The 26201-nt window shown below is 34.3% G+C and overlaps 2 protein-coding genes and 1 pseudogene across 3 annotated transcripts; 1 reads left to right on the forward strand and 2 right to left on the reverse strand.

The window, feature by feature from the left end:
- Positions 1-320: 320 nt before the first annotated feature.
- On the reverse strand, positions 321-6810 carry LOC122282582 (annotated as a pseudogene).
- Positions 6811-13613: 6803 nt separating this feature from the next.
- LOC122280582 (protein NUCLEAR FUSION DEFECTIVE 4-like) lies at positions 13614-18469 on the reverse strand. Of its 2 annotated transcripts, none has more exons than XM_043091539.1 (3): positions 17901-18465; positions 14666-15612; positions 13614-14354 (listed from the first exon to the last, which is right to left on the reverse strand). In XM_043091539.1, the coding sequence occupies exons 1-3, from the start codon at positions 18207-18209 to the stop codon at positions 13904-13906; spliced, it is 1707 nt and encodes a 568-aa protein (XP_042947473.1). In that variant the 5' UTR covers positions 18210-18465; the 3' UTR covers positions 13614-13903. The 2 variants fall into 2 exon arrangements, with proteins under 2 accessions (XP_042947473.1, XP_042947475.1); XM_043091541.1 differs by having other exon boundaries at positions 14027-14277; positions 17901-18469.
- A 4282-nt stretch (positions 18470-22751) lies between these two features.
- On the forward strand, positions 22752-24311 carry LOC122282301 (zinc finger BED domain-containing protein RICESLEEPER 2-like). The gene has a single exon (XM_043094258.1). It carries the CDS (start codon positions 22752-22754, stop codon positions 24309-24311), a length of 1560 nt encoding a protein of 519 aa, XP_042950192.1.
- The last annotated feature ends 1890 nt before the right edge of the window (positions 24312-26201 follow it).

Genomic DNA, 26201 nt, shown 5'->3' on the forward strand with positions numbered 1-26201 from the left:
TCTTTCACCCTAAGTCACGATCATGCTCGCCGAGATTCAGGAGCAGCAGGGGTTGATAAAGACCTATGAAATCACCATCAAGAAGCTCGAGACTGAGGTTTACCTCAAAGACTCCAACATCACTTCGCTTCCGAACTAGCTAGACAACTCCAATTCACTTCTTTTATTTTTCATGAACAAAAAAAACTCTCATAGAAAATTTATAAATGAAGTACTCAGAAAACCCAAAGATATGGTCCAAATCTTTGGTTTGCTAAGATTATGAAATGAAACAATATCCAAAAAGAAACATTCAAAAATACAATGGTCTCTACCAAAATGATTTTAGGCCCCACTCTAACACTTCAGAGCTCATTGATCAAATGATCAAATTACATGAACAAGTTAGGCCTTGATGCCTTGTATGTGGTCTTCAGCTTCCTAGTGGGTGGCCTGACCTTCTTAAATACCAATGGGAACTTGATTTTGGAGTTGTGAAACTAATTGGTGCTCTCTCTCTTGCAGAGTTTTGCTGGGATGATGGCAGTCTTGATAATTTGGATGCAAGGAAACCTGACTCTATGTTGAGAAGTCATCTCAATGTACATCTGTTCCACAGCCCTGTTTAGAGTGGTGTCACGTGTTATATTTTTAGCCCTCTCACAAGCAAGAACTCAAAGAACCAAATTAATGTAACTGGTTGTAATATACAATTAATTTGAACAAGAGACAACCAAAACTTCAAGAAAATTATATGATTAACGTGATTGGTTTAGTTTTCTATTTTAAATGCATTAGAAATCCGAAATCACAGTATATATTTTGCAGGATCAAAATAAATGCTAGAAAAATAAAAGAAATGGGAAAACAACACAAGAAATTACATGGTTTGACCCTATGATCTACGTCCACGGTAGGAACAGTCTAAAAGTCTTTATTATTGAAGAATGCATCAACAATAGAGTCTTAAAATCACTTACAACCATTTCTCACCGCACAAAATAGGAAGTGGCTTCCTCGTTTATCCTCTAACGAAACCACACCTTTCTTGCACTTGATTTTCACCTTAGGCTCTAATTTAATCTTGATGAAACTAGGGTTTGAAAACCCTCTGTTTCTCTCCAGGACAATGGCTGCTCCAAGAAAGGTAAAGTGAAAAATTGGACTCTGCCCCTCTATTACAAAGGCACACATGCCTTTTATACAAAGATTTACACATTTGACTTTTATACAAAATTACATAAATGTCATTAATAAAAATACATGGGAATAGAAAACGGCATGTCGTATAGAACACTTTCAAAAGGCTTGACATATCTTCAACAAATCTCCACCTTGACAAGTCTTTTATCCTTGCAAAGTGATCTTCTTCTTCTTCTAGATTGTTCCTACAAAGTAATCCGAGCTCTAATAGGTCCCCATATTAATCAAATTTAGGCAATGCCTAAACTTGGTAGTAGGTAGGGATTTTTTCATCATATCAAAAGGGTTTTCCTCAGTTGGAACTTTTTCTACTTTAACCTCTTCAGATGCTATTACATCGTTTACAAAATGAAGTCAAATGTCTACGTGTTTATACCTTTTGTGGTATACTGAAATTTTGGCAAGATGTCTAGTGATCTAATTATCACAGTGAATAACCCCTTTAAATATGCCTAACTCGTGAAAAGCCATTTAACCACATAGCCTCCTTTATTGCTTCTTTCATAACCATATATTTAGCTTCAGTTGTTGGTAAAGCAACTACAGATTGTAAATTAACTTTCCAACTAATAACTCATCCAAATGCTGTAAATACATACCTAGTCAAAGACTTTCTGGTATCCAAATTAGCAGTATAGTTAGAATCCACAAATCCCACTAACTCACTCCTCTGTTGCATATCCCCTCCAAACCTCAAACCTAGACATTGTGTTCCAATTAAGTACTGTAATACCCACTTCATAGCATGCCAATGTGGCTTCCTAGGGTTACTCATAAACCTACTTCTCATGCTAACAACATAGGTTAAATCAGGTCTAGAGCACACCATAGCATACATGATGCTTCCCACCAAGCTTGCATAGGGTATACCTTGTATAAATCTAATGTCTTCCTCAGTTTTAGGGGCTTGATTTATTGACAGTTTTGAATGCTACCTTATTGTTGTGCTAACATATTTTAAATTAGACATACCAAACCTGCTGAGGATCTAGGTGGTATAGTTTTTCTGAGATAGATAGAGAAGTTTTCTTTTCCTATCTCTAACTATTTCCATACCTAATATCATCCTAGTTGGTCCAAGTTCCTTCATCTCAAATTCTATTTTCAGTATACACTTGGCTTCCTCAATTAGATCGGTATCCCTACATGCTATAAGCATGTCATTTACATACAAGAGTAGGCAGATAATGTGGTTCCTGAAATGCCTAAAATACACAGAGCTATCATAATGACTCCTTTTATACCCATTGTCCAACATATGAGAGTCAAATCTTTTGTACCATTGCCTGGGGGACGGTTAAAGTCCGTGCAATGATTTTTTAAGCAAACAGACATGAACAATGTTGGACTCATTTACATAACCTTCAGGGGGTTGCATGTAAATAGTCTCATCTAGTTCCCTATGCAAGAAAGCTGTTTTTACATCTAATTGCTCCAAGTGTAAATATTCATAAGCAGTATAGGATAGAATTAACCTTATTGAACTATGTTTAACAACAGGTGAAAAAATTTCATTAAAATTTATCCCTTCCCTTTGAGTGAATCCCTTTGCTACCAACTAGCCTTATACTTAGGACCCTCAACTCCTAGTATGTTCTCTTTCCTTTTGTAGATCTATTTAGATACTACCAACTTAACCTTTTCAGGCTTAACAACCAAATCCCAATTATGATTCTTTTTCAAAGAATCCATTTCCTCATCCATGGCCTGTACCCATTTATGAGACTTAATAGTTTCCATGGCTTCCTCATCCACCTTGGTCCTCATCACCTAAAGACTAAAGTGGAAGTTTGAGTCTCACCATCTTGGCCTTCTAATTTCTTCAAATTATTGTTAAGTTGCTCCACCTCAAGATGTATCTTCTCCGGGTTAGTACCCTGAGTGGGTTTAAGTATTTTAGTTTCAACCTGTGCCATTTCATGTTCATTAAAGACCACATATCTACTAATGATACATTTTTTTATCCGTGGCTCATCAATCCATAACTTGTACCCTTTTACTCCCTCAGGGTACCCTACAAAGATACGTTTCATAGCCCTTGGTTCCAGTTTGTTAGTTCGAGTGTGAGCATACACAACACACCTAAACACCCTCAAGTAGTTATAGTTAGAAGGTTTTCTAGTCCACATTTCTTGAGGATTCTTAAACCCTATGGCTAAAGAAGGACTCCTATTAATTAAATGGATTGCCGTTGTGGCAACTTGATCCCAAAAAGACTTAGGAAGTCTCGAGTTTGACAATAAGCATCTAACCCTCTCCAATATGGTCCTATTCATCCTCTCAGCTAGGCCATTCTGTTGAGGGGTTTCCCTTACTGTTTTATGCCTAGCCATACCCTCATTCTTATAGAACTGATTGAATTCACTTGAGAGATACTCAAGCTCATTATCAGTTCTTAATTTCTTAAGCTTCCTTTCTACTTGAGTTTCTATCAATTTCTTCCATTACTTGAATTTCTCAAAAGTGTCACTCTTATTTTTAAGAATATACAGCTACACTTTTCTGGAATAGTTATAAATTATAGAGAGGAAATAACTTCTCCCTCCATGTGAGTTGACCCAAGCTGGACCCCAAATGTCCAAGTGCACATAGTCCAGGATTTTTTTGTAGTGTGAGTGGCTATTTTAAAGTTTACCTTTTTAGCTTTCCCAAGGATGAAATCCTCACAAAAAGGTAAATTTCTAGTTTTTTTCTCACCTAGCAACCTCTGTTTATGGAGTTCTAACAGTCCCTTGTGATTTATGTAACCTAACTTTCTGTCATAGAACAACCCTATCCTCACCTTTCTCTAGGATAGAAGAAACCTCACCTATAATAGTTTTTCCAATGAGAGTATACAAGCCATTTTTAATGACTCCTTTCATCACGATAAGTGAACCCTTAGCAACCCTCAAAGATCCAGATTCAGACCTAAAAGTGTACCCGGATTGGTCTAACACACCTAGTGAGATTAGGTTCCCTTTTAATTCAGGTATATATCTAACCTCAGTTTAGAGTCTTTCAATACCATCATGGAGCCTTAGTCTCACCGACCCTATACCCTGGATTTTACAAGACTTATTGTTGCCAAGCATCACAAACCCTCCATCTAAACTAGTGAACATTTTAAACCATGTTTTATTAGGACACATGTGAAAAGAATATCCTAAATCAAGGATCTATTCTTTTCCTGAATCAATCTCAGACACATTTAGAACCTCAGTACTCTCATACCCATCACTCACAACCGAGGCATCCCCCTCCTCCTTAGACCTATTTCCTTTCTTAGATCTCTAATCAGGGTAATCTCTTTTGAAATGCCCCTTTTTGTGACACAGGAAGCATTTTAATTGCTTCCCTTTAGACTTAGACCTACCCCTCACATTGTTTTTACTGTTCTTTCCCTTTTAACCTCTTTTTTCAGCTCTCACCCTCACAGTCAAGCCCTCCCAAGCTTCAGACTTTATTTCAGACATGGCTTGTAATTCCCTGGAGTGTAATAGGGCATGAACCTCATCTAAGGTCAGTGTTTCCCTCTCATACATCATGGTCTCTTTCAAACTAGTATAAGAATTATCCATAGAATACAACAATAAAATTACTTGATCTTCATCAACAATTTTAATATCAATATTAGCCAAATCTCAAATAATTTTATTAAAAGCATCGAGATGGTTAGAAATCGATATACCTGCGGACATCTTGAACGTGTAGAGCTTTGTTTTCTTGTGTAGTCGGTTGGCCAGAGATTTTTTCATGTAGAGACTCTCTAATTTCAATAAGATTCCAACAACAGTGTCTTCATTGGCTACCTCCCTCATAAATTTGTCTCCGAGAGAAAGAATGAGTGCACTGTGAGCCTTCCTCAAGATTTCTTTCTTATCATTCTTTTCAATAGATTTCATTTTCTTTTCTCCAAGAAGAGATTCTTGCAGACCCTGTTGATTGAGGAGAGCTTTCATCTTGATCCTCTAAGTCCAAAGTCATTTTTTCCATCAAACTTTTCGATATCGAACCTCGCAGTGCCCATCGAACTGAGCTCTTAATACCACTTGTTATATTTTCAGCCCTCTCACAAACAAGAACCAAATTAAATTAACTGATTGTAATATGAAATTAATTTGAACAAGAAACAACCAAAACTTCAAGAAAATTATATGATTAACATGTTTAGTTTTCTATTTTAAACACAGAAATCCAAAATCACAGTATATATTTTTTGCAAAATCAAAATAAATGCAAAAAAATAAAAGAAATGCAAAAACAATACAAGAAATTATATAGTTCGACTCTAATGGTCTACATCCACGGCAGGAACAGCTTAGGAATCTTTATTATTGAAGAATGGATCAAAAATAAAGTTTTACAATTACTTATAACCATTTCTCACCTCACAAAATAGAGAGTAGCTTCCTCATATTATCCTCTAACAAAACCACACATTTCTTGCACTTGATCTTCACCTCAAGCTCTAATTTAATCTTGATGAAACTAGGGTTTGAAAATCATCCGTTTCTCTCCAGGATGATGGCGGCTCCAAGAAAGGTAAAGTGAAAAATCGGACTCTACCCCTCTATTACGAAGGCACACATGCCTTTTATACAAAGCGTTACACATTTGCCTTTTATGCAAGATTACGTAAATGCCATTAATGAAAATACATGGGAATAGAAAACGGCAAGTCGTATAGAACACTTTGTAAAGGTTTGACATATCTTCAACATCACGAAATTCCTTGTTCATATTGTGATAACGTGTTCAACTTTGATACCTCAACCAGATACCATAGTTCTTAATCTAGGTAGGGTTCTTTCCAAAAATCTTAGTGATAGCAAGCATTTGCTCATTGCTCTTCTTAACCTTCTTCAACTTCCTCAGAATACACCAAAACTTCGACTTGGTGCGAACCTCGTTCGTGGCCAAGAGCTTCATGCGGTAAATCTTTGGGTGCTCATTAGCTTTAGTTGGCAGAGTCCTACCAACGACTTGGTACTGGTGAAACCTCAAATTAACCATTTTTGATAAGAAGCTGAGATCTTTGAAGCCTCTGCTTGTGTGTAGGACAACTTCAATTCACTTAAAAAGTGCTTATATAAGAGGTTAAACTCAAGTGGGTCTCTGTCCATTTTCGATAATCTTCGACTTACGGTGCTCAATGTGGCTCATTTTGTCCAACTTCTTCACTACACCCTACAATCCATTCGTAATTTCGTGAAATTAATGATACATAAAATGGATTCGGTGCACTGGGAACTTGACGTGGCCATCAAGTTCATCGAACCTAATGCGATTTTTACAAACCCAAGCCACCAGTTCTTCGCTTTCGAATCCTTCATAAACATGACCATCAATTGCCCTTAGTTCCAACCAACTGATCACTCCCAGCGACAACCTCCTCTTGAGACACATCGCAATCGCCTCTTCTTCGACAAGTTCAAGAAGCTCACAAACGTAAATCTGAGGCATTTTCTTTCCCATAATCTGAACTCGTCATTTGCAAAGTTCACAATGGCCAAGTACCTTCACCTTGAATCAGGCTTATGGAGGGGTAAGGGCTGCGACGGGTTAGGGTGGGGTTAGGGTTAGGGATTTTGATGGTTTCAGTCTTCAGAGAGGAGATTTCGATGGTTGAAGGAGGAGAAGAAGAAAGTTATCATTTGTGAAAACAAATGAGTTGAGATGAGATGAGATGAGATTAAAATTAAAAATTGAATAAAATATTATTAAAATAAAATATTATTTTAATAATTATTTTTATATTAAAATTTAAAAAAATTAAATTTTTTATTTTATTTTATGTAAAAATTTGAAAACGTTGATTCGGAAAAGTCTTCCCTCTCCCAACGCCTCAAAATCTCTCTTCAATTAAAAATTTCATTTTATTTTCATGTCAACATTCGGTGCGCACTTGGTGCACGAGATTGCGTTTTCCTTTTGGGTCCCGACTCCCTAGCATTTTTCAAGTTTCCATTTTTTTCATTTTTTTTTACTTAATAATTAAGTAAATACTTTTTAACTGTAATTTTAAAATAAAAATGTTTGTGAATATAAAAAAAATAGAATTGCTATAGACACAAAGAAATTATACAAAATAAATCTACAAACTGATATAATTTTATAGAATTCGTTATATCTACTTTGTAATAATATAAAATATTCAATTAAAAAAATATACGATAGATTTAAAGAGATACATTATTGTTCATATAATAAGTTTAGCATGGATGTTGCAAAGAGTATTTATTTTTCATTTAAAAATAATGTGTTTGGAGGAATGATACAGGTTTATACGGATAATTTTCATCTAATAATAATAAACTAATAGAAGCTGTGAATAATATAATATGCACTATGCAGATGAACCTAATTATGATCCAAAAGCTCATTTCTAGACCACACATATTCTATTCGAACGAAAAAAAAAATAGAAATAAAAATGAACTTTGAATGTTTGTACCTAGATCTCATCGTAACGAAAATTCATTTTTGGGATGATTTTTGTTTTGGATGAAATAAAAATCGTCCCATATTATGAAATGTAGGGATAAATTTTAAGTTTCATTTTTAAAATATGACGAAAGGTGTTTACTGTTCAAACGGTATATGTAAGGATAAAAAAATTAAAATTAAAAAAAAACTCTGAATGTTTGTACCTAGATCTATTTGAGAATCGAGTAAGCGCGCAACTTGCTAAACTATCTAGCTAGCCAACAACTTAAATCAGCGAGAATATAAAAAAAGTTATTTATTTTTCGGTCTTTTATTGATGATTTATATTTTTTTTTTAAGTGAAGATTAATACTAAGTATAGGTTTGAAGCATTAGATGAAATATAAAATTCTTATATGATCTCATTTCATTTCATCCCGTACGTTTTATTTTTAAATATAATTCAAATACAAAATTTTTAAACTACTCATTATAAAATTTTGAAACTAATCATTATAACTTTTTCAAACTTTTAAATAAAAAATAATTATAACTTTTTTAAATCTCTAAACAAAAATAATATTATAAAATTATATTCTTATAATATTTTCACTTTATAATATTTTTTATTCAAGCTTTTCTCTCTCCGTTACTAAAACTTAAAAAATACTCTACTCAAAATAAATAAATAAATAAATGAATACCACATGCACTTGGGTTTTAAATTAATAAAACTAAGAAACTTCCAATTTCATTTAAAAGTCTTTCTGGACCACACCTATTCTATTCTTCATATGATCAAGTGGTACTACCCTGATCTTTAATATCTAATTCCCGTTGCCATAAACCATATAATCCACACTTGGAAATTTAGGTAACCATCGTTCAAACTATCCATCCGCCAGCTGCAGTGTCCACTGTCCACTACAAAATGCTTCGCTCTCCTCAGCAGAAAATACTAAAGTGAGGTTTGGATAGTGGGATAAGATAGATGGTTTTAGATAAAAATTAAAATATAAATTATTAAAATATTATTTTTTAATATTATTATTATTTTAAGATTTGAAAAAGTTGAATTGTTTATTATATTTTATATGAAAATTTAGAAAAATTATAATGATGAGATGAGATGAGATGAAATACTTCACTATTCAAACGAGGCTATATGTCACTGCTAGCATTGATACTAGAGACTGTATATATATATATATATTTATATTTATATTTATATTTATATAAAAATGATATTTGAGCATGTGCAAGTTTCGCACACTTTTGTTTTTTTTAAAAATGAAAAATTTAGGATTCACATGAAAATTTATTTTTTTAATGATGGACCATGCCTTTTTTCAAAGAAAATGCATTAGACTTGCACACCATAGTATTGTATCAATCATTACTATATATATATATGAAACATAACAAGGTTAGCCCAAAATGACCACTTTGGAGTCTGGACTCCAATTAACTTCATCAAAGATTAATGAATAATAGTAAAAAGTATGTGAAAAGTAATAATAAAGTAATTAATAATAGTGAAATATTATGAGAATACCTGAAATATTCTTGGTACCCAAACCCAGCCCTTTGTGTTTGGAGAGAGGTTAGGGTTTGAGGAGAATAGCTCTAAGTAATGGGCGTGTGTTACTTTCCTCGAGAGATCGGTTTCAACTAATATTAGGTGTATTAAACCCGTGACCCAATGAACCCGACTTTAGTCAAGTGGACCCATGTGGGGTCTTCAGGATTGATCAGGTCTAGGCCTTTTATGCATAGCCCTAATAATACCAAATCAATAGATAGAGATTAAAAGAAATGCAAAGACATACATATTTAAGGAGAGCCAAATCATCATCCATCATCTACCAAACCACATGAAAATGAAATGAACTAATTAACTTTTACTATTGAACCAAAACCCATAGTGATAAGCACTTATTTTCTTCTTACTATTTCTATAAATGATGTTGCACCCTTTTCTTTTTATTGGCATCGGGCATTCAAGATAAAACCTCAACTAATCTTAGGAAGCGCATTTTTATTGGCATAAGGTGATCAATAGCGCGAACAACCTTGTTAACAACAACCACACCTCACTAGTTTGTTACTAAATAGGGGGAGGTTTGGTTTGTGAGTTGAGATGAAAGTTAAATAAAATATTATTAGCATATTATTTTTTCATATTATTATTATTTTGAAATTTGAAAAAAATTAAATTTTTTATTATACATTGTGTGGAAATTTGTTAAAGTTATAATGATTAGATGAGATTAGCTAAGATAAATTGGAAGGACTTTTGTATCCAAACAGGGCCTAAAAGTCCAACCATCCCAAAACAAAATAGCACCAATAGTTAAGTGAATTTTAGACCATAGTCTATTGGTTGATTAATTAGACTGTTTTTGGAGCGTGTATGAGTTGAACATGCTGTTGGGTTGATTATGTCCTGTTGGATGGGTTGTGATGGTGGACTGATTGTGTTGGATAGGTTGTAAGTTGTGGGGCTATTTGGGTGTTTGAAATTGTGAAGATTATGAATACATAGTGGTTGGTGTGTGGAGGTCCTTTTGAATGAAATGTTGGAGACCGAAGGTTGTACTATCTCTATTGGTGTGTTTGAAATTGTGGAAATTGAGAATATATAGTAAGTTGATGTGTGGGGCAGTTTTGGGATTTTAGTTGTGGCGGTTGGTTTGGTGTTGATTAGATTGACCAAGCATGAGAAGGGTGGGAGTATTTGATTTGTGATGTGCTTCAAACGAGTGAGGTGGTGTTTGTTTAAAATAAGCATTTTTGAGGACTGTGGGATGTGCTTGATAGGTTGGTTTATGGGTTATTGGTTGTGGACTAGTCGAGGATAAGGGCTATATATTTGCTTGTCATGGCGAGAGTAAGTGTAGACTGTTTTGTTGACATGTTGTAGTGTTTAGTAAAGTGGAATTTCAAAGTTTGGGTTAAAGTATTGGTGTGCGGGGAATTGAAGAGTTTGTGTTTATAACATGATTAGAAACCGAGGCATGAATTATAGATTAAGTGTGCTGATTTATAGTTACGAGACCTGAAAGCATGAGATTGTAGTCATAGAGTCCGTTGATTATGTCGTTTATTCTATCAATCTAAGTTTATTTGGATTATTAATTTGCTATGCTTAAGTGACGATCAATATCGCTTGACACGGTTGTGAGAATTTTCAGGAAAATTGAAGAGTTAGATAAATGGGTTTATATGCTAGACTTTGCATAAAATAAATGAACTGAGATTGATTTTGAAAAAAATATGCATATTTTGTTATGGAAAGAAATTTGAAACAACCCCAGTTATTTTTTCTACATTACTTATGAAATTTGTATAAAAGAGAAGTATTTTTGTCATGAATAGCGTAGACATGAGCAAATTTTTGACATTTTGTTTCTGAACTATGCAAAAAGAACGAATATGAAATCTAAAAATTTGTGCATACTATGTGAAGATGTTCTGAATCTATTTTGAATATGTGAAAATGATCTGAATATTTTCAGTACTCTATTATGATATAATTGGGTATATGAAAACCTTTGGCAGACATCCTGATTTTGTTTTCAGTTTTGATACAATGATTCTGATTTTGTGATAGTGTGGTACCAACATTTATGTTCTGATCTGATTATCACCTTGCCACACGATATAATAGTGGTCTCTGGCCCCGTGATGGAAGTCTCACTCTCATTCACTTGAATTTGGAATGTTGGATGACTAAATCTAGGGTTACCTCAAGCCAACACAAAGATCCAAATTGATTTGTTGGTGAAAATTAAGACTAACTCAGGTTAGCACTTATCTCTCTAAAGTTTTAAAGAGAAAATTTTCATTCATTAAAAGAAAATATAATAATTATTATCAATAATGCAATGGCCGAAACTTATATATAGTAGTCCTCTAGGGTTTCGGCCTCACTAGATATAGATCTTAACATACATCAACTCCTAAGAAGTTTAAGAAAATAAAACCTAATGCCTGAAATAAAGGAAATAAACTAGGTAATAAACTTAAACAAATTAAAATAAATAAATTCCTAATTTAAAGGACATATGGTCGGAGCCCACTCCCTGAAAATTAAGGGATTTGTTCTCTTGTCATCCAACCCCTAAAATCAAGGAATTGGCCAACACTCGAAACTCTTCTAGTTGCTCTTGTCTTGGGCGCCCAACACAACATCACCTGAGCCATGCATGCACCCAAATGCAACTCTCCAAACCTTAGCACGCTTAGCCCTCCTAGTGGCATTACGAATGATTCTTCTTGCATCTCCATCACCCCATCACAAGACATAATAGTGTCTTTTGTCTCTGTCATGGGATACAACAGTGGCTTTTAACCCCGCCACAAGATATAATAGTGATCTATGTTTTAAGTGCATCACCTTGGGTGACGAACAGTGATAGATTCTGCTTGGTAAATTGCAAACATGCACAATCCTACCACAGGGGTTAAATATAACCTCTTTTTTTATATGATACGATATGATGATAATGCTCAGTTATGTTATGCCAAAGGATTTCTTAATATGAATGCTTTGATTTGTCACTTTGATATTTTGATAACATATTTTGGTTCTGTATTTTGAACCTTGTAAATGCTCATGTTTATATACTAGTATACGTTATCTGCTTACTGAGTTGTTGATAACTCTCTACTTATCTCCACAATATTTTCAAATGACGTGAATTTTTCAACTGATGATCAAGATTAAGAAGCATGAACAAGCTTATTGAGTGTTGGAGATATGTATTGAGATTACTAGAGACTACTATCTTGTAGATTGATTTGTTCTTTTGATTCGGTTTATTTGACATGTTGACACTTTTTTTAAGAGTTGTTGATTTATTTGTTAGACTATTATTTTGATGACCTTCTAGAGGGATATACATGTATATTTGGTGGAAATAGATGAATTTATATTTATGGAGTCTTTAAAAATAAATGAGGTTATATTTATGGAGTCTTTTGGAATATCTATTTGTCTTGGTAAAAATGGTTTAGGCGACAGGTTGTAGCTCTCCAACCCATCCGAGTACGGGGCGTTACACTCCACACCGAACAATCCAAATTTTATCAATTATGCAAGTTGAACTTATTTTTATATAAAGTTCCCTGATGATATAAAGTTTCAAAATGCTAGCTGAATGTGCCAACTTCCAATTGCAACTTATTTTTGTGATTTTTTTTTTTTTTTTATATATAATTATGCAAAATAGAAAAAAAAATTTAGTTGTAAATCAAATTTTGCCATGGAGAACGATTAACTTATTGTTGTTGTTGTTGTTGTTGTTATTATTATTATTATTATTATTATTATTATTATATATAGTGGTTATTCTGAAACAGTAATGTTGATACATATTAATATTGAAGTAATTAATCCAGAATGAAATACAAAACTTGAGTCAATTTTCAAATGAAAAATCTAGTTACAAGCACAACTGCTAATTAATATGTGTATTAATACAATGTAATTGGTCAAAAACTAAATTTTATTGAAAGTAATGTTAATTTAAATTTTGAATATGAAGGAATAAACTGCGTACTAATATGTGTATCAATACAATATGATTGGTCAAAAAGTAGATTTTATTGAAAACAATATTAATTTAAATTTTGAATATGAAGGAATCAGTATTGATATGCAGATTAGTACACGATTTTGCTTGTACGTAGCAAAACTCATTTTCCAAATGTAAAAGGCTTGGGATATTAGCTAATTAGGGCGTGTGTGGGTCGGAGGACTTAATGCAGTAGATCGATTTTGGTGCTTTCAAAATTAAAAAACAGGCCTCAAAAAGTGGTTTCAAATCGGGGGAGGTTGACGTGTGATTTGTGGGGAAATTTTTTCACACAGAGTAGAGGAATAACGTACGTTTTGCTTTCCAGGTCTTGCAACAGTGTTGATAATTTGTAAACTCCCCACATAATTAAAGCTCGTTTTAGTGAGAAAAGCCAAGCGAAAGACTTTATATGCTATTTAGTGCGGTAGTGAGAAAATACAATTTAGCAAACACTTGCAACCTTTTTATCGAATATCTGAATTTTTACATTCAAAAACTCTATTTATAGTCAATTTTTAGTACTTTGCGCAAGAGTACGTAACAATAACTATATTTAGCATAACTTGTTGTGGGTCCCAATGCCCGGAATAGCTGTGTCTTTCCCTTGAATTCTGTTGTGCGGCCATTATGTCATGTATCTTTTTAGTTAGTGCCTTTTCCTTTGTAGTTCAACCTAATGAATCAGGTAGCGCGCTACGATCTTGTACTGTCTCTTCAACGCAATGCATATATTAATACAGCTGTGTAGACATGCGGTTCTGTTCAAAATGGTTATAAGCATGTCTGGTTCTCAAGAACAACAGCACACTACAAGCTAGCCCCAGAATCGACATGCATCCCCACCACACAAACGTTAAGAAATAGCACTGCCTCCCAATGCATACTGCTGATTCAGAGCTTGTGTAGGCATCATAAACAACTGCAGCAACACAGCCATAAACGAGTGACCCAATTGGGATATTGGTGATGAGAATGTTGTGATTCACACCCACACTATTTGGTCCAAACAGCTCCGATGTAATTGATACGGCTGCAGCAAAGATGAACCCAGAGCTTAAGGCAACTAGTGATGTGCCTACATGCAGTGCCAGCCCGCTGCCTGATGCTGCTAGCAACAGGAAAGCAATTGGGGTTGGCAAAAGTGCAATTGTCAGCCACCCAGTCCTTGCAAAATAAAACTTCCTGCACATAAATATAGGTTAATGTAATCATTTTAAGTTATATATTTAACACATTATGCCGTGCTGCTCCATCTTAAAGTTTTCATATTAAAAGATGTATCAAATTAAAGTTGGATCAATGGAAGCTTGTGAACTACTTATATCCCCCCATGTTTGCTCTGTTCCAATGAAGTTTTGCCCTACCTATCTTTCTATTATGCTCTACTGAAGTTGCTCTTGATGCTTTTAAACAAGCTAGGATAGCAGATTCGAAAGACAGGTCATTGTGCAATAAGAGTAAGGACTGGCTAAGTAGAAGTGGTCGTTACTTACGCACGAATGTAGTCGGGTGCAGCTGAAAGCAATCGGCCAAAGAAGGAAAATGAGGAATAGAGTGTAAGGAGCGTCGTAGTCTCTGAACCTTGTCCCAGAGACTGTGCGATCTGTCCTAGATTGTTACTGTAAACCAGCCCTATTGTACCTCCGCAGAAGTAAGCAAGATAATACAGCCAGAAATCCAACCTGCGTACAACGATTCGTGCTGGATGCTCTTCCCCGAGCATTGCCAACTGATCCTTGGCTATCGTTCTCTGGCAACATCCACACCCTTCAATCTCTCCAGCTAATTTTGGGCCATTGATCCCATTCACAGCTCCATTTTCGCTTGAGTGATGGAATGATCCTTGCCCAACAGAGCCAATACTACCAGCATGAAGGGAAAGAAGCTCTTTATGAATCTCAAGATCGTCTGCATCAACAAGAATGAAGCCAGACCCAGCTTGAAGATGGAAAGAATGAAAGGAGCGATGAAACCAATCTTTAGCACAGACAACCCCAGGGATGCATAAAGGGGCCACTAGAAGTGCAATGGCTCCAATAAAAAGGAGACGAGCTGTTGTTGTATCTGAATTGGAAGGACCAAAGAGAACATAAATGCCGGTGATGACTGCTAATAAGTTCAAAAACAAGAACAAAAGGGAGTCACGGTGAACTTCATCTGGGGAAAGGGGGTCTAGAGAAGGTTGGCTGAGAATTGGGATCAATGATACTATAGATGTGAGTAGGGGAATGAGAGCATTTAGAAGAAGATATGTAGTATCAGAAGATGGGTCAATTGCAGTGGCAGCAAGAGTGTAGAAGGCTGCACTTATGCCATTGAAGCTTACTGTGAGTGAGATTGCAAGGGGTCGATTGGATGGAAAGTTTTGATTGCAAAGAACAAAGCATACAGTGTTGAACCAACAAATGCTACAGCCTGCCAACAAACACAGAAGAAAGACCTGCCACGGTAGATTAAGACACCATTAATATCAGGGGCCAAGAATGAACATATATTTTTTATAAAAGTTAGTGGTAATATCTAGAGTACTGCAGAATCAAATTAGAGATAGCAAAATCATGATTAGTACAGGAAATTAGCCAATGAAAACTTGATTACAACCTTCTGTTTCACGCATTATTAGATTCATGAATATCGGCTTTCTTTCTGCATAGCTTCAGATCTTTATGCTCTTCCATGGAACACCATCCGTCCATATAAATGGCTCAGGATCCCTTTTCAGTTATGATCTTATGGCCTGTTAATTAATCTAAAGTTTCTGAAATCTAAATGTGTGATTTTGGAAATTAATTAAACTTTATTGCTTGCAAATTAATGTGGTTTTTATAAATGACTTCAATGCTCTGTTCAGTCGTCTCTCTCTCTCTCTAAATCCTATGAAAAGGGTCATTTGAAAAGGGTTGGTTGATGAGAACTATAATGAGCATGAATCAAACACATGGCTAAAGAACAAGGTTAGCCCAAAATGACCACTCTGGAGTCTGGACTCCAATTAACTTCATCCAAGATTAAAATAATCATAACAATACCAAATCAGTAAACAGAGATGATAAAAATGCAAAGACAGTCATATTTAAGGAGATCCAAATCATCATCGATCATCTACCAAACCACATGAAAATTAAATGAAATAATTAACTTTTACCATTGAACCAAAACCCATAGTGATAAGTACTTATTTTCTTCTTACTGTTTCTATAAATGATGTTGCACCCTTTTTTTATTAGCATCGGGCATTCAGGATAAAACCTCGACTAAATCATAGGATGCACATTTTTATTGGCATAAGGTGATCAGTAGCGCGAAAAACCTTGTCAACAACAAGCACACCTCACTAGTTTGTCACTAAGGAGAGGTTTGGTCAGTGAGTTGAGATGAAAGTTGAAAATTGAATAAAATATTATTAGAATAATATTTATTCATATTATTATTGTTTTGAAATTCAAAAAAATTGAATTTTTTATTATATCTTGAATGGAAATTTGAGAAAGTTATAATGATTAGATGAGATTAGTTGAAATAAATTGGAAGGATTTTTGTATCCGAACCAGGCCTAAAAGCCTAACCGTCCCAAAACAAAACAACACCAACAGTTAAGTGAATCTCAGACCATAGTCTATGGGTAGATGTAACCTTAAAAAATGAAAGGATAATAACAATGAATGAATTATTGCTAAATAAGAAAAATCACAATTCTCCCCTTTGTTTCACTATAATGTACAGTGCAGTCAGAAAAAGTGAATCCAAAACAGAAAAATAGAATGGAAAGTTTGAATCTTCAAATTACCCTTGACAACCTCAAATTGTCAAGAGGTTTAACTTTGTACGTAACTACTTCAATTATTAAAACTAGCACGTTGAATCTTCAATGGAGCAGACCAGAAGGGGACTGGGTAAAAGCCAACAGCAGCTTTCATCTCAAAAGGTTGGAAGATGGGAGGGGGTGTTGTCTTCAGAAACAGTTCAGGAGACCCATTAGCAGCTGCAGTATGGCCAAGCAGCTGAAGCAGTAGCTTTGGAGAGGACTATTGAATTGTTGTTGAGTTGGGGTTTCAGCAGGTTGTGTTTGAAGGAGATTCACTGAATTTGGTTAAATATATTCTAAGCACAGAGGAGAATTGCTCATGGTAAGGCCAGATTGTTGAAGATCTCATGTCTGTTTCCAAGCATCCAACTCGATAGAAAATCCAGTTTGCTCCCAGAAATTGCAATTAGATTGCTCAGATCCTTGCAAGGATGGCCTTACAGTTAGATGATGAAGCTGTATGGATTGAAGAGGGCCCTTTGGAAATTATGCATTGTATTGAACATGACAGAAACTGTTTCTATGCTTTAATTTATGACATGAATGTTATCTTTAAAAAATAAAAATAAAAAGAAAATAGGTGACATGATTTAATTTTAATTTTTAACGGTCGGAGATTTAAATTATAAAATCTAATTGATAATATTTAAATTTTAAAATTTATCTTTTATATTAAATTATATCAATGAAATATTTTACTAAATATATATATATTATCCACACCTCTTTATAAATAGAACTCAATCCATCAATTATTGAAAAATTGGAAAATAGAAAGTTAATAATTAATCCAGAGTTGCAAATCGAAACTTGACAGAATTGAATGTGCCCAATCAAAGTACAACCGCCATGAAAATGACCAAGTGCTCATGTGTTTGTGTTAGAGAGAGAGAGAGAGAGAGAGAGAGAGAGAGAGAACATACCAGGAAGTAAGGCAAGGTGATGATACTGGTAATCACAAGCCACTGAATGCCATAGCCAGCAAGGCCCATGAAAGCAGCCATGAACATCACCACCCACGTCGGAAAATGCTTCAATGCCAGGCCAGACGACCACCCGAATGCCTTTCCGAGATCCGACGCCACTGCCAAGTAATTCAGCTGCACCTGAGAGATGCCAAGAACCGATTTCAATGCCGAAGAGTAGGCTGAAAAATCGAAGTTTGTGCCGGTGAATGCCTGAATCCATATGGTGGACACCACTATCATCCACTTCCGTGACTGCGCCTTCATGGTCGCGCGAACTATCAGCACTCCGTCCAGCCCGATGGATTATTCTTGATGAATGTGCGTGCATGCTATATCATATATATATATATATATATACACAGCAGCGATTAAGCATTTCTTATTTTTTTTTTTCTCGAGTAGGCCAGGGCGGTAGATCATGCTGCCTTTTTTTTTTCGTCTGGCCTCTCAGTGAAGTGATAGGTTTTCAATCCAAATTTTCTGTAGGAAGAATCGGATCATATGTTCTCACACCATAAGACTCGTTAAAAAATTCTTATATTTAGTCGAATTTAATTATCTATAATGATATTTCTGATGACTATGTATTTATATATATATATATATATCACTTATGAGGGCCCTATTTGGTTGCAAGACTCGGTTGAGATCAATTCAGTTCAGTTTAATTTTAAGTTGAATATAACATCTAAATACATAATTCTCAAATTACTAAACTCATATCAACTCAAAACCTTCTTACATGCGAGGCTCACAATCCTTTTTAATTTCTCATAAATAGTACTAAACTTATCTTAACATCCAAATACATTTAAACCTATTTTAGATGAACCCCACATAATTCATTTCACTTACTCAATTCACTATTATTCATAAAGAACTCAACTCAATTAAATTCAGCTCAACATCTAAACGTAGTCTAAGTATTATTTGCTTTATTTATGAATGAATTTGTACTTATGCCAAAAATTTAAAATTAATGTAGTGTGATAGATTTTTATATCTGCAATTATCTTGTCAATAATCAGACTTATAAATAGATTTTCACGTCTCTAAGAATTTTGGGCTCTCACATTTTCATCACTAATTACTTGTTAAATTCATATTAATTTTTTAAATAATAAATTTAAATATTGGTGGGTAGGTAGTGTAATAGATTTAAAAGTCCATAAATTCATTAATTTGCTAAGGAATAATTTCTATAACACCGAATAAATGAATAAATAAAGTATAAACAGTACTTTTGTCCAATTCTTAACGAGAATTCATAATAATTATTTATTCTTTAAAATCCAAGTGGACGCTTGTTCTTACTTTTCTTTCTAGATCGAAGGAGGAAGTTAAAGTACATCATGTGTAATTTGTTGGCTGCTTTTCAAAGGAGAAAGGAAAATGTTGAAAGTAGGTTAGACAAATTGAGGGCAGTCGAAAGGAATAAAACAAAAAACAAAAAGCTACGTACAGCATCAAACGGAGTAAAACAAAAAGCTACGTACAGCTTTGAAGTCAAGCGAAGGTCCCGTACGGTAGAGTTTGGGTGGAGATTCATGCTGAAATTTGGTTAGGGAAGGAAAGGTTGATGGATGGGGAATTCTATAACACTTTTTGAGAAGAGTAATGCTAGTGAAATATGTAAATATCGTATAATTATTTTAAAAAGAAATAGAATTTATGATTAAAAAATTAATTTTTTTTATTTAAGTTTTGTATGAATTTATTTTTTTAAAAAAAATTATGTAATATTTACCGACTGCAAATACATTTTCTCTTTCGGGAATTAAGAAAAATTACCAAAATTTTGTTGGTTGCAAGGTATCAACCAGTCAGCAAAAACGCATCCGGCCAGGCTAAACTGGCCAACCTATCTGCTTCTAAAAGAGGACCACGAGTCTGACTCCTTTACCCATACCTTTTAACTTTACCAAATCCCATCATTTTCATGTGTAAAAGCTTTTGTGATTATAATTACATTATTTGTTAAGCAGGTCATGTGAGGATTTTGGACAGTGGCAAAAGTCACGCTATTAATCGTCTTAAATCTTGTTATCTTTTATCATTATTTATTTTCTTATATATAGAACGTGATAATTAAATAAAATATTATTTTTTAATATTATTATTATTTTAAAAATTAAAAAAATTAATTTTTTTATATTTTATATAAAAATTTAAAAATAAAATAAAATAAAATAATTTTACTATCCAAACATAACCGACTGTCATAGCCACTAGGGGTGTGCAAATAATGTCTTGGGCCGGTCCGTCCGCATCAATCGAAGTGAGCCCACCCGACATTTGTCGGGTTATTCGGATCCAACTCTCTTACGGGTTGAGATTTGCTAACATCGGTCGAAACCGATTGAGCCGCAGTCTTCGTTTCAAGCCCTTCCTCTGGTTATACAAACCCTAGCCTCCAGTGCACCACGCCGTTCGTCTTCGCCGGTCGACTTCGCCGTTTGACTTCGCCGTTCATCTTCGCCGTCCAAACCAATAAGTCCCTCTTAAACGCATTTCCCCCGAACTGAATGAGGATTTTGTGCCCTGGATCCTTCCTCTCTCTGTTTGCAATGAAAAGATTATCCTCTCTGTTTGTAGCTTAGCCATATTATAGCTTAGCCATATTTCATATTTGAGAACAGAGTGGGAATTTGGAAACTGTTCTAGTTTTTCTCAGCATTGGTTGGGAAACTTCGTTCCTTTCTTGCTTGGATAATGGTTTGGTTAAAAAACAGTGAAAGTTTTGGTCCATACTCCACTACGTTTTCTTGGTTCAGAAATTGCTTGGATAATGGAAATGAGATGATAGTTTAAAGTGTTAATGACTAGTTTTACAATTTAGAATTGATAGACTTATCTGCCACTACCTAATTCCCCATAATTGGTCTAAACCTTTACAGATTCCAACTTGGCTATAATAATATATACACATTTGGATGAGTATTAGCTGTGGGAGAGTCAACATAAGGTCCTGGAAATTGCATAGGTCAATTTATGTAGGGGAAGGCATTCAGAATGCCCTGTTAAACCAGTAGGTAATATTTTCTTTGAATTGTTGTTAAAGGGAACCCAATCTTCCTTTTTGTGGAGCCCAATTGCTTATTACTTTTATCCATTGATTCTTAACCATTGGATGGAATGCAAATCTTTTGTAGGTCTTCTTTTGTGGTACCTGATATGTATGTATATATAAATATATGGAGAGAGAGAGAGAGAGAGAGAGAGAGAGAGAGAGAGAGAGAGAGAGAGAGAGAGAGATGAGGCTTTCATTACATTTGGTTATGTGGTGAGGAATCAAGATTAATCTGATCATTAGTCTCTAATCAATAATTAATTTGTAGATTAATCTTTTGGTGATACCCTTATAAATTTATTTTCTTATCCTCTTCCTCCTTAATGATAGATAAAACGTTTTTTCCACTAACATTTTTCCTAGAGTTGACTATACTGTAAAATAGTATTTATGTCTCTCTCTTTCTCTATGTATTTGAGGGTAGTGAAAGTTTTGGGTAGGAACATGTCAATTTTTGCAAAAAGTCCTTGTATTGTAACCCTAGAGTGTAACTTCTGCATAACATCAGTAACTAATTTGTTATGTACTTGAGACTTTCTTGTTATGTAATTGAGACAACATTTTGTTATGTACTTGACGCTTGGGCCTATAAATATGAATGCTATTCCATTTCTTTTCTATAAAAATAGGCAAATGGAATAACTTCAGGAGGGAGAAAAGACATAAATTATATTAATCAGGTCAACCAAATTTACATTGCAAAAGTACAAAGATACATAATGGAGGCTCAAAAACCCCCAATATTACAGCCTTGGTGCATCCAAAATTACAGCTGAAAATACTAGGATACAAAACGTGGGCCTAAATAACCTTTTATCTTCAACACCGACAATGTTTATACTTAAGTATTCACAAGGAAATCTTCCCGTGCTCCATGCAATGCCTCGATGACACCCAAAGCAGGCTTTTGTTGTACCTGATACGATAAAATAACTATAGTTACATGTTTGCATATCCGTTTGGACAGATTAATTCACAAGTAAATTAGATAAGTAAAAAAGAAAAAAAAAAGAAGAAGAAATATCCCAAACCACCACATAACATCTCAACACCACCACCAAAAAACAACATCCGAAACAACCACTACCAGAACTAGATGAGAGAGTTCATCACATGAATTTCTCCAAAAAGTCCAGACTTGTTTTGGTGTTCACATTGACAAAAGGTTACTGCAAGTTTATTATTACAGCTAAGCTTAGCTACCCAAAAGAAGTTTTATAGTCTTACGAACTTATCAAAAAAATAAAAAAAAGAAGTTACAACATATACCTATATGGAACATAAGTCCCACAAATGTTTTCCACCATCTGCTGATCCAGCATATTGTCGACCTTCTCTGTGCTGAATTGCTTGTGTTTTTGCAATTGTAAATTTCATTTGTATATCAGTTGGTCTACAAATAGATGGGTTTCTATGCATTACTAATATCTTGATTTTTGTATGTAATATTTTATGTCAGTTCATATATGGATTGCTTTGAAAGTGACACTCATACCAATTTAAGAGGTAATGAGACGGCTACTCCTTTGGATAATCGATCACAAAAGGCATCAAATATTAACTTGTCTAGTAATATTAGTCTCCCTCCTCATAAAAGGAGGGCAAATAAAGACCCCTCAGTAGTGTGGGACCATTTCACTAAAATAGATGGATGCCCTTTAAATGACCCAAAAGCGGAGTGTAATTATTGTCACAAGATTTACTCTTGTCATCCCAAAAGACATGGTACATTAAGTATGCTGCAGCATCTTGGTACTTGTAAGCAACATCCTCATAGAATCAGACTTACGGATCAACAGAATATGAGTCGTGATGGGCCTCTTAAGGGAGTTGGAGATAGTGATGTTAATAACTCGGCAAATGCACATAAGTTTGATTCGGAAACTGTACGAATGGCAATTGCTGAAATGATCATTTGTGATGAGCTTCCATTTAGGATAGTAGAAGCCCAGGGATTTAGGAAGGTATGTAGATCTCTTGAACCAAGGTTTCAAGTGCCATCTCGAACCACTGCAGCAAGAGATTGTATTAAACTGTTTAAAATGGAGAAGGAGAAGTTAAGGCAAATTTTTAAGACGGTTGGGCGGGTTAGTTTAACCAATGATACATGGACGTCAATTCAAAACTTAAATTATATGTGTCTTACTGCACACTTTATCGACTCTAACTGGAAACTACACAAAAGAATTCTAAACTTTTGTATGATCCCTAATCACAAAGGAGAAACTATTGGAAAGTGTGTAGATTCATGTTTACAAGATTGGGGCATTGACAAAATCTTTACTGTTATAGTTGATAATGCTTCCTCAAATGATGTTGCCATTGAATATTTGAGAAAGTTTGTGGGAGGTCATTTGTTTGAAGGGAAGTATATTCACATCAGGTGTTGTGCCCATATAATGAACCTCATTGTGAATGATGGGCTAAGAGATTGTGATGATTCAATCACAAGGGTGCGCAATGCAGTTAGGTATGTTAGATCATCTCCCGCAAGAATGGAGAAATTCAAAAAGTGTATAGAGAAGGAGAAAATTGATTGTACAAAATTGGTATGTCTTGATGTTTCCACGAGATGGAATTCGACTTATCTAATGCTAGAAGTTGCAGAAACATATAAAAAACCTTTTTTGCGATTGGAGAAGGATGATGATTCTTTTGTTCGTTATTGTCGTAGTGTGAACTTGGGCCCCCCTAACTCTAATAATTGGGAGAGAGTTAGAGTATTGATAAAGTTTTTGAAGATTTTTTATGATGCTACTGTGAGACTTTCTGGCTCTTTGTATGTCACATCTAATGCATATTTTCAGGAGCTTTGTGGCATACAATCACATTTGTCAAAAATGAGTCAAAGTAATGATGCAGTGTTGAAATGTATGGCAGAAAATATGAAGATTAAGTATGACAAATATTGGGGATCAATTGAAAAGACTAACTTGATGATATTTATTGCTGTTGTTCTTGATCCAAGATGCAAATTTAGTCTTTTGCATTTTTGGTTCAAAAAGATATATGGTGGTAATTTAGTCGAAGAAATGATTGCAATAGTAAAACACTTGATGATGGACATTTATTGGGAGTATAGTATTGTGTATGGGAGTTCAAGTGGAGTTTCCTATTCTGAGCCTCCTTCCTCAGTTGATCCTACTATGGTTGATTCTGATTCTCAACAGAGTTTTTGGATTGAGTATGAGCAAGAAATTATTGAGTCTAATTTGATGAACAAATCAGAGATTGATCAGTACTTAGAACATGGATGTGAGGCACGAGCTCCAAATTTTGATATTTTGGATTGGTGAAAGATCAATGAAGTAAAATATCCTATTTTGGCAAAAGTTGCACAGGATGTAATGGCCATTCCCGTTTCTACAGTTTCTTCTGAGTCAGCCTTCATTGCAGGGGGTCGTGTGCTTGACCCATTTCGTAGTTCACTATCTCCAAGAACAGTCGAGGCACTTGTTTGTACACAAAATTGGTTGAAGGATCCAATACCCATTGATCTTCGTGCCTCCTTAGATAATATTGAAAGTTTTGAGGCGGAATTGGGTAATGAATTTATTTCTTATTTACATATTTATTAAACTTTTTCATAATGTTTATTTTTATATCATTTTAATAATCATGATGTGTTTTTTAGAGTTTGGTCCAAAATCAAGCTTTGCTTATGATGATGAGATTGAGGAGTAACTCAAGGCTTATGGTATGCATGAATGGTATGATTTTCATTTTCACTCATTTTTATGTGATTTTCATGAATTAAAAATTCTGATTTGATTTTCCCTAATGTTAGTTTCTAAACCTTTGATATTGGATTTGTAGATTCACTTGCAAAATGGTGGATTAAAATGGAATGTAGGTAGTAGCTTTGGAATGTGATGCAAAGGAATTTTGTTGCTGCCTTCTCAACAAATTATGGAATTGGTTTTAGTAGTTTGGTAGATGTTTTAATGATTTTAATAGCAATTGTATAGAAAAATATGTTTATTTTGTAGTTTTTCTCTTGATAGTTTTTGTACTAGTATTTTGCTCACTCCTTAGTAATGAAATGATATATTATTTATATGGAAAAGAAACCAAAGTGGGTGCAGAATTGCAGCATTTCATAAAAATAAAAAATAAAAAATAAAAAAATAAAAAAACCGATCTGTCCGTACAACCCGGTTTGTACTGACGGGTCGGGTCGGGTTGGCGTGCTTTGTGTGGCTGGGTCGGATCCGACCATGCACAAAACCGACTTTTGCTTACGGGTTGCAGGCCTAATAGCCACCTTTTCTACTCTTTCCAGCCTTTCCATTATTATCCTAATAATTTATTAAAATGACCCTAACTTTTTAGATGGGCTAAACTTATGAGTTTTGTTTTAGTTTGGCTTATTTTCAATTCCAGTTTGAATTTCAATAGGCTTAGATTAATTATTTCATAAATCATTTTTAAGTGGGTTTAATTTATTTCATAATAGTCGAGAAACCTCATATTTTTACAGAAATTATTTGTATTCAAAAAAACCTTGAAACTTAAATTAAATTATTAAATATTTTATGACTAATTTCAGTAGTAAATAATAATAGATTAAAGTATTTCAAACAGTTTAAATTGTTTAAATTGTTTAAACTAATTTCTAATTCTCGACAATTGTTTTGATAGATTTTAATATAAATTTCTACCGAGTTATGATTTAGAAGAATAGATAAAGTATTTGAATTTAAAATATTAATAGTATTTGTTTTAGTACATATCAGAATAGTTAATTAAAATTACTATTCCCTATAGTATGAGTTCAATTATTAAATAGAGAGTCACGATACGATTTCTAGAATTTTTAGTGATGTATATAGTATGATAAATCAAATAATTTAAAGATCAGTCATGTATGACATGAGTATATGTATGAATGATGATGATTTATTATTGTCATTATTTTTACATTTTATCAAATACTAGTTAATTGTTACAATGACATCTCCACCTTAGATAATGGCCCCTAGCACTAGAAATCACCCAAATCAAGAGGGATCTTCTGAATCTAGCCAAAATGATAACCCGGTCCTCTCGTTAAGGCTGCAACCCAATTCTTCCAATCAATGGATAGAGGCCAGTTTGTAGCACTTAGAGCCCCGTAGGCCGGTTGTAACTTGGAACAATTTTTCAACCAGCATCCCTTTACTTTCGACGGTAGATTGAATCCCATG

This window comes from Carya illinoinensis, chromosome 11 (assembly GCF_018687715.1).
Source record: "Carya illinoinensis cultivar Pawnee chromosome 11, C.illinoinensisPawnee_v1, whole genome shotgun sequence".
NCBI classification, from domain to species: domain Eukaryota; kingdom Viridiplantae; phylum Streptophyta; class Magnoliopsida; order Fagales; family Juglandaceae; genus Carya; species Carya illinoinensis.